This window comes from Theobroma cacao, chromosome 10 (assembly GCF_000208745.1).
Source record: "Theobroma cacao cultivar B97-61/B2 chromosome 10, Criollo_cocoa_genome_V2, whole genome shotgun sequence".
Classification (NCBI taxonomy): domain Eukaryota; kingdom Viridiplantae; phylum Streptophyta; class Magnoliopsida; order Malvales; family Malvaceae; genus Theobroma; species Theobroma cacao.
This window is the reverse complement of record NC_030859.1, coordinates 14,937,491-14,947,432: the sequence shown is the minus strand read 5'-3', so window position 1 is coordinate 14,947,432 and position 9,942 is coordinate 14,937,491. Positions and strand designations below refer to the sequence as shown.

At 34.3% G+C, this 9,942-nt stretch overlaps 1 protein-coding gene across 1 annotated transcript; it reads right to left on the bottom strand.

Moving 5' to 3' along the window:
* LOC18586839 (exocyst complex component EXO70A1) lies at positions 282–9,566 on the bottom strand. The gene is made up of 12 exons (XM_018129507.1): positions 9,230–9,566; positions 9,046–9,141; positions 8,616–8,821; positions 7,601–7,858; positions 5,769–5,907; positions 5,483–5,695; positions 4,364–4,569; positions 3,418–3,618; positions 3,228–3,327; positions 1,449–1,558; positions 1,167–1,313; positions 282–738 (listed from the first exon to the last, which is right to left on the bottom strand). The coding sequence occupies exons 1-12, from the start codon at positions 9,389–9,391 to the stop codon at positions 621–623; spliced, it is 1,956 nt and encodes a 651-aa protein (XP_017984996.1). The 5' UTR covers positions 9,392–9,566; the 3' UTR covers positions 282–620.

Here is a 9,942-nt window from a genome sequence, read left to right as displayed (position 1 = left end):
CAATGCCTTGGCAGATTTAACAAATTTATTAATTTTGATTCTCCTCCTATTAGGGCTTGGGACCTATTGATGAATGATGTTATAAGGGTGTGCTGATTAGACTAACGTTTTTTGTTTTGTTCAACAAAAAAAAGAAAAGGATAAATGTAATTTGATGCAAGAATAAGTAAATGCATCCTTTATTCAAATAACATACGAATTGCTCTTTTCCTCAAATAAATAAAAAAAATAGATGAAACTTTTCTTTTCAGTTCAGATGTTAGACTGTTTGTAGACAGGACAAAAGAAATGGGAAAATGCCCAAGTAGAATAGTTACCTGATTTTTAGATTACAAATATACACTCAATACGCAACCAGGCCACCGCATTGTACAAAGGAATTTAGACGCTCTTATTCTCAGTTTTGCATGGCCCATGCACACACCAACATCTATTTTCTTTTCTTTTTTGCTTATTTCCTCACAAATCTTTTAGCAACTCAAAGATAAAAATAATCTTCCTTCATAGTACTACTAAACAGAACCATCCACCAGAACGATTCTAGCAATGATATACAATATGGACTACTGGAAAAGCAGACAACTCATCGGCTTTCCTATCAGAAACAAGCATTATCAAAACTATCGCTTTGGTTCACTTAAATTCTTGCCCTCGAAGAATTCTCCCAACATTCGTTCAAGGTCCTCTACTGAATACTTGATGTACTTCTGAGGATTTTTCCCACTCTCAACTAGAGGTCTGCAGTACATAAAAATCAGAAATAAGAATAATAAGTTGGAATAGGAGACGGTACAGATTCTCAAAACGAAAGTAAAGACATCGGCATTACTGTTAATTGATTTTAGTATCGGTATATGAAACTTATGTAACTAAGTTATGGTCAGCTTTCTGAACAAATTGACTTCAAAGATGAGAGGAAAAGCATTTCACACCCGTTTCGCCATCATCTTCACAGCTCAAAACTTTTCCAAGACCACATTCTTGTGTCTTAACAACCATGTGGAAAAAAAAGGGTTGTGGCTTCCAAACAAGAACAAACAAAAACACATGCATGCATAAACACAAATTGACACGCTCGCACAACTACTTTAATGTTACTCCATTTGTATTAAATAAGCCAAAAAAAATTTCAAATTAGTATTAAGTTTATCAGTGCAAAAATGTACCCATAGCGTTTTAGAAATGATCTATAGGCTGGCAACAACACTTCAGCAACTGCAAGCCTCAGGGACTCCCTCAACTCTGTGTCGGGCACTGTCCATTGAGATTGCCTTTGATGAAGCTCCTCAAACTGCATATTGAAAATCTTGAACCTGATCCATGAACAACTTGCACATCAAGATCAGAGGTTAAGGACAAATAAAATACATGGATCCATATATAAAATTTTTATTTTGAGGAATTAAGAGCAAAGCCAGAGGGGTGACACGGATCCAGTTAAAATTGACCTGTCTTTAACCAGTGCTCTGGAAACACCACTGCTGTTGCCTCCATCACCACCTACTGCACTACCACCTCCAGATGAGGTCAGTCCTTGTATAGAGAGACACTGCAGGATCTATAGTAGAAAAAACCATTAAGAAAATGTTAGTTAATTTGTACAACATTAAGGGAAATGAGTAATTTGAAAAAACCATTAAGAAAATGTTAGTTAATTTGTACAACATTAAGGGAAATGAGTAATTTGAAAGCATTATACAATTACAAGCTAGTTCCAATGCAATAGCCATTTCCAAATGTATATGAGGCAATAGCCATGTCAAGATGGAGAATATCACCTCATTTGGGAGCCTATACCAACCAAGAAATATAATTTGTCCAAGACTAAAGTGTTCATGGTAATTAATGGAGTCTACTAATTATTTACTATGGAGTCATTTATTTGTTAGTTTATACATATCGTTCCATAAAATAGATTCCAGTTTTTTAACATGGTAGGAAATAGCATGACAATACATGGTTCTATACACATTACATTAGTAGTGAATATATCAAGGTATTTTTTGGCTATTATTGCTAAATTTTCAACAGATTTTAACCACTTGCCATTTAATACTTTTCTGAGCGAGAATTCAATATTTTATGCGACTTGAAGTCTATAAGAAGGTTGTAATACCCCCTTTGAGATAATGGCAGATTGTCAAGACTTAATATTTACAATATGAATCTAACTACAGATCATTTTACCTGGTTAAAAATCTTATTTTGTTCACACCAAATTAAAAAGATTTTTTCTTAATTTTAGGCCCATATAGGGGCTCTTTCCGAGTCTCTACTCGAGAATTTATTGTCCATACAGTTCTAATTTAGTTTATACAAAGGGTCCAAATTAATTTATTTTCAAAGGTCAAGATTTATTATTTTGAGTATTAAGACATTGAAAAGTCCTTATAAGCATTCTTTGCGACTAAAGGAGTATTACAAAATTTGTGCAGATCTTCGGAGTTAGGAGTTCTGACCAAATGTAAGGATAGTAGACAACTGTATTCTTGTGTTACATACGTCAAACATGATACATGTTAAAATCTATCTGAAATTTTAAAATAGATGTTTCCACTGATGAAGCACATCAACTACCTATTGGCCTTCAGATATGAATGAAACACACATTAAACCTCAAGATAAACTTTTTAAGTATACATTAGCAATATGTTCATAAGTAAAAAATAGTATTATTATAAGAGTTTTAGCTTATTTTAAGATGCTATGGCAAGGGAAAATCTACCTTGAACAATCCAGTAATCAAACCTAACTCCACAAACATCTATGTCCAAGAACTAGTTTGTATGCATCTTAAATCACAACCCAAAACAAAAAGAAAAGAGGGGGAGGAGGAGCATAAAGGACAAAACATATTGGTCTATGGGGTATTATTTTAGTGTTAGATGCCCCATTTTTCCATAAGGACATCATGAGCACAAGACACCAAGATGACAGGAGAATACATAGCAAAAAATGGCCAAATAGGTGACATTTTCACTCCTGTGCAAGTGTGCTCAATGCAGACGACCATTCCTTAAGCATCAGTTTTAAGACATGCTAAGCAATTAACATGATTAAATTGTAACAATATTCTTTACAACAGTACAAAACTAGCAACTGATCACCAGCTGTCTATTGAGATAAATGAGTGATTAATTTATTGAATAACTAAGTAAGAAAAATAAGGAACATTGCCAAATCAGTCCTTTTCTTGTGTTATGTCAATTAGGTCATCAGAAAAATACCTTTTGCCAAGCATTCCTTTTGTATTGATTTGCATGCTGCTGCACAATCCTCCTGTGTCTTTGCACCCAATCATCCCCTAACAGGTCTTTGGCTTCAGATCTAAAACAAGAGATCACAAAGTATCAGAACTATATGCACAACAAAGAAGTAACCTTAAGAAGCACAGGAAAATTCAGATTCACAACTGACCTGCGCACAGATCTCACCATATAGTGAATATTATTCATGAGAAATAAGTGGGTCAAGGCCTGATCTTTATACTGCTTGGATTTTCCATCCAAATTTGTTTGAAGAGCCTGCATAATTCTCATTGTTACAGAAGCCAATTGAGAATTTGTACCATCAGCATTTTCAAATTCCTGGAAAAGTTGCTTCAATGTTGATTGGTAGCTGCAGGAATTCAACACATGATTTTCAGTTCAAAAGTGTGAACTATATCTATCGCCAATCGTATCATGCAGCAAAAATATCACAACCAGACCATAATATTGAACCACTAAATTGGCTTCAGGATTAAGACAAGGTTAAACATCATACAATCATATCATGATTTGATTATGAAAATTGCTGGATAATTAATACTGCATTGACAAATATTCAGTCCTCCCATTTGTTAGAACTAGAACTACAAACAGATTAGTTTCAAAGATCACAGGTCATGCATATCTGTTTAAATTTAAAGCAACATATGATTAGCACACATGATGAGCGTAAGTGAGTAATAAAGCACAAAGACAAGTTGGATATTTTATTTATCTTCGTTTTGATGAAGGATGATTAGATTCTGTTATTTTTTCCATATATCAGATGAGATATAACAGATTGTCCAATATCAAACTTTGAAAATTCTTTTACCACAGATTTTCTAGTACTGGCTAATTTGGAGCGAGATTCTTCCACTGATATTTGAAACAAATAATTATTGAATAACAGGAAAGAATTTTATACAATAAATAAATGAATATATAAAAGGTGCAGCTGGTGTGCAATTGTACATGTGCGTGAGAGAGAAAGAGAGAAATAAAGGCGTAAAGTATGATAAAATTTTCACACACTAATGCAGATGGAAAGCATGCATTATCATTTGCCAAAGAGAAAGATGAATAACCTACAAATTGAGGAAAGCTGAACTTACTCGAACAAAAACTTTACATAATTAATCACATAGCTGGTCAAAGGATGGACAGTTCCATCCAGCACTGCAGTTTTTGTTGCATCTTTTTCAACTGCTTCTTCAAAATCACCAAAGGTCTCTTGAGCTGTCTGGGCAAGCCGCTTTGTTAAGCCGAATGCAGATTCTCTGATCTCGGTGCATGCTTTACCTTTGAAAATTGTTTCGATCTGCAAAAGAATTAAAATATTAAGTTAATGAAAAATACCAAGCACCATCTCAGTTTGCCCCACCTTTACAGCAGGGAAGTGAAGGCTACACAGTAAACTTGATTATGACTCTTCCACTAAATTATAAACCTAGCTGGAAGACCAGGTGAAATCTGACAGTATATACCACAGATTTTAAAGAGTTTACCTAGAAAATTTATAAATAAATCTTTGACAATCCTTACATGTCTAACAATCGAGACATATGAAGAAATCATAACAATGTTATAAGAGAAAATACTTTCACATTTTAATATCTAATTTCAAAAGAATAAAATACAAAAGTATGATTTGAAAGGTATCCATTTGGTACAGGCCGGTGATGAATTTTAAAATCAATAGAAAAATGCAAAATTAAATAAATTCACAACATTTTGCACAACAGTTTTGTAAACTTCAATTGGAAGCAATTCTCCTCACATACTCCAATACTTGGCAAGTGATAATAAACAATAAATTGATCAAGGAAATATATAGAGCAAATAGAAAGTCCTAGTTTTACAGTGCAAGTCAATTGTTCCCATAATTTTTATTATGAAACAAAACTCATTAACAGAGAAAAAAGAGAAATAAAAAATAAAAATAAAAACAAAGTGCAGCCATTCTTTCTGATCCTAGAACTATTCTAATTCAGTGAAATACTGTAGCATGCATGTTTGGCCAAGACAAAAAAACATATCATAAATCGTTCCATTTGACCCAATGTATTATCAGTAATTTAATCTATATGGAAGTCCTAGAAAATTTCAGATCCAGTCAAACTAAAAATGGAACTACATAAAATGATTGCATGTATTTTATCCATCTCCTAAGCCCCATTCTCAAATTGCAGTGACCTCAGGACACACTAGAAGAATTGTAATATTAACCATACCTCAGGGTGAAGCTCTCTCATTATCTCGTACATGTCTAAAAGTACAAACAATTTTTCTGGTGATCTTTTGCTTTTTGCAATCGCCTCACCAAAACTAAGTAGAACTGAAACACTACTCGCAGTAACTTCAGCAAAACATTGATCACTAAGAGAATCAAAGCCTTCAAACATTTGATCACAAACTTTTCGTTCTCCAGCAAATAGCAGTTTGACCTGTTCAAAAATAACTAGTCATTTGGAAGAACAGGTTGATTGAAATTTCTCCATATTCCACAATGTTACTTACAGCAATACGCATAAAGTGAATCCAATTGCCAATCTTTGCCTCCAAAACCTCCCATTGCATCTTCTGGACATCATCTTTGCTAAGTTTTTCAACTCCCAATTTGCGGAGACTTTCTTCCAGAACCAAAGAACGGGTTTCTCTGAGAAAAAATGAAAATGTTAGATCTGTTGCAAGCAAAACAATAATGACATCACTCATACAACTATAGGTATGAATTTATTTCCACAGAGTTTATCTAAGGAAACTAACAGTGTATATGGATATTGAAGGCAACAGTTCTCCAAATAATCAACAATAAATAGGAAGAATCTTCTAAGATTGGATTCAGAACAAATTTACCTAATATGGAAGTGTGAAGTGTCTGAAATGGTGTTTCGATAAATTACGGCAAAGGTGAGATTGCTGCAACTTATGTTTCCAGAAGACATTGGGAAAGCAATGCAGAGGCTATGTTGAAAAGACTGATGGTCTAATGTCAATATGTCATAGTAGAAAGTGATTGTTTAACAGTTGTAAATGCACTGCAAAGCTCAAAGCAGTCCTAGCATATTATAATGAAACCCTTAATAAGATAAAGGACATCATGAACATGTTTCTGCTGGAAAATATACAAGGGACGGAAATAATGATACTGATTTCTTGGCTAAGGCTGTGCTTCTCATTGCAGTCAGTGGCTCAACTATGTGTTTGAACCCCCATCAAAAGCAAATCATGCATTTGGCTCCAAAACTCAACCCATGACTGTTTAAATCACATCTCTACAACACCACTGGAATGGCCTAATAGCTATAGTTTTAGTGTTACCCGCCTAGTTTAAATCTAGGCAGAATCTTGGACACCTATATATTCTCGTGGGCTTTATGTTTCCAGGTCAACAAGAATAGGTCAGATACAAGATAAATTAACCATACAACAGTTAAACTCAGTTCTCTTCTAAGTTGGGATTGAGGCTGGATGTTTAAACCAATCAATGATTCCATCATGATCTCACATGGAAGAGGCATGCTATTGATTTGGAAGGAGATTAGGGATTTTTTTTTTTTCAAACTTTATCTAGATCAGAAATAATGTTGCCTATATAATTGGCTAGCATACGTGCTTCTTCTCCCACAACCCCATCACCCAGCCTCCTATTAAGCAACTTTATTTAATTAAGCCAAAACTCCTAGCGATATGCTTGCAAAGAACTTCCACCTCCCTCTCTGTCCAAAAGATTTAATTTGACAATGATTGCTAGCTTTCAATGGTGATAGAAATCCATAATATTCCAAAAGCAAGTTCAAAAATTCAGAGGCAGTAGTAAGCAAAAGCAGTTTCTTGTCATACTGTAAAACATCAACCACTCCCAGCCCATTAAACTTTCACCACTGTCCAAATAATTGTATTACCCTGTGCCCTAGCTAGGTCGAACTCTCTTAATTATGATGACAGAAATGAAATTTTATTGAAGTGGTGCCGCAACATGGTAGGAAAGCTGTTACATCCCATTAGCCTTTTGAGATATCTATTGATGGCACACAAAACTTATGTAGCTGACCCTAAAAACTTGGTAGTAAGACATGTTTGACTCGAGTTGTATAGAAATTAATTTTTTGAGTTTTATTCATCGCATGAGGACAAGGATATTATTATGCACACTTCACAACTCAGACACAGGGATTAATCCAAGCAAATAATAAAGACACTAATCAATTGACATGACCTTAGCATCATGCCAAACCTTATGATAATTTAATTATTCAAAAAAAGTTATATGGCTTGAAGTCCGAAAAATTAAACAAGTAATTGAACATAGGCAAAAATAACTAAAGAGCAAGACCAGAAAATCTCACTTGTAAATTCTGAGTAACTGCTGCTGATGACCAGCTCGAACCATTTGCTGGGCCAAATCATGCAGTAATGGCATAATCCGTGGAGGTATAAGTGTAGGAGGAGTATAGACAGCAGTTTCCAGCTCACTTTTTTCAAGCTCAGAATGGTTATGGGATGTACTCTTGCCACCAGCATCACCTTGGTTTCCAGGTGATCCTGATGACGGACGTAGTGCATTTGGAAGGCCATCAAAGAGACGATCAGGCTCAATAGGTTTGCTGAAGTTCAATTAAAAAGAAAAAGAAATAAAAGGGAGGAATAAAACATAATGAAAATTGCAAGATTAAGCAATCTAAAAAAATAGATCCTTAATATGACAAATAGTATCCTAAGATTATTGAGAAAACACCCATTAAATAGATTATTCTTAAACTTCATTAAAAAAAGATAAAAAGAAGAAATTTGAGTTTTTTCCTGGTTAATGCTTATGATGCATTAGTACTAACCTAACATAAGGGGAGAATCAGTACCAAAGGATGAGGAGTTAGCAGTAATAACACCAGTATATAATTTGGCATTTAGACCATTTGGATCTCAACCTAATAGCTGTTCACCATATTATCAACCAGATTAACAAATAAGACTATGGCACTTGCTCTGCATATTCTGATAAAGAAATATGACAGAAATGATGCTCAAAAGACACATAAAAGCCCACACTCACACACAAATGCAAGAAAAATTGAGAAAGCACAATCAAAACATCCATGCAATTGCTTAGTATATTAATAACAGGAAACTATTGTAAGGATGACCTCTATGAGTAGTATGACGAGAAATTTGAAAGATGCAATGGTGCCAGAGGGCCTGGTTTTTAGAGACAAAGGTAAGAAGTATGATGACAGAAAATTTCAATACCAGAAGTTATCATCTCATCATGGAGCACTAGTCTATACAAGCCATGAATTGTTAACTGTACAAGTCAGAAGATAAAAACACAAAGTCAAAAGGACTTGATGAGTTAGGAACACAAACCTGTAAGAATTTAAAAGCTGCTTATACTCGTCCTCTAGCTTTGAAATAGCTTTATCAAGTAAAGTGTTAGCTTGGTTAAGCACCCCATCGCTATTCCTAAAGTTCTTGCTGCTGCTAAAAAAGCGAATGTTGTTTCTTAGCTGATCAATTGCTCCTAGGTAACCTTCTAGGTCCTCATGCGGTCCCTTAAGTATTTTAGCCTCGGCCTACGAAAATTCAAACAACCAATAATAATACATTCAAAAGCAAGAACATCTACCTCGCTCTCATGACAAAGAAATTCCATGATTTGAGAACACGAAAGTCATTTAAATTGGAATTTGGGTTTTTACAAATAAAAAAGTTCCATAATTTAGGTTTGATTAGGCATAAACTAAGATACAGCTAAGCAATGGATCTTCAACTTCATCTTTTAGTTAGAAAGACGAACCTGACGAGAGAGATCAAATTGTGCCAAAATAACTTCAGCAGACTTCAAAGTCTTGTCTATATTCTCATGAGCTTTTCTTATAGCATGAGTTCTAATCTGTAATACCCAAAACAGCAAGGAAAGCATAAGGGAAATTCCCTGATCTGATAAACTCATAAGTAAATCCTGGAAAGCAGAAGGAAACCTGAGTGGGACGCATGGCAGTCTCGAGGGCAGAGAGGCGGCTGTCGAAAGAACCAAGAATGGAGACCACGTTGTCTGTAATGGTCTGGCTCTTTAGCAGAGCCTCTCTCATCATCGCTGCTCTCTCGCTTAGCGAATCCATCCCCACAACTGCTATTCCCATCTTCTTCTTGCTTGCTTTTTCGCTTTTGTTCTTCCTCCCTCAATAATTATTAGTATTAGAGCAATAGTTTATTTTGAAATTGGTAAGGAAAATGGTTGACACTTCTGTCTTCGGCAACAGACACTTTCCCTTTGTCTTCTTTTCCGGTCTTTGACAGGGTGGCCACATAGGTCGACTCTTCCATACTTGTTTTTCTTCTCTTTTCTTTTCTTGGTTTTTTATTTTTATTTTTTTTTCCTTGACCCTACATGCATTTTTGAAGAATTAAAACTTACAATTTTTAATTTGATATACTATCCGAAAAATTCCTTAAATTATTCAAAAAAATCTAATAATTTTATATTTTTATTACATTCAATCAAACACTTATAACTTTATTTTAAATCAAATAAATAGTTATATTTTTATTTTAAATCAAATAAACCCTTATAATTAAGATATGTTAACGTATCATAATTGATAATGACGTACTATGTTGATATATCATAATTGATGATGACGTAACATACTAATTTGATATTATAATATGATTATATGATATTTTTTATTAT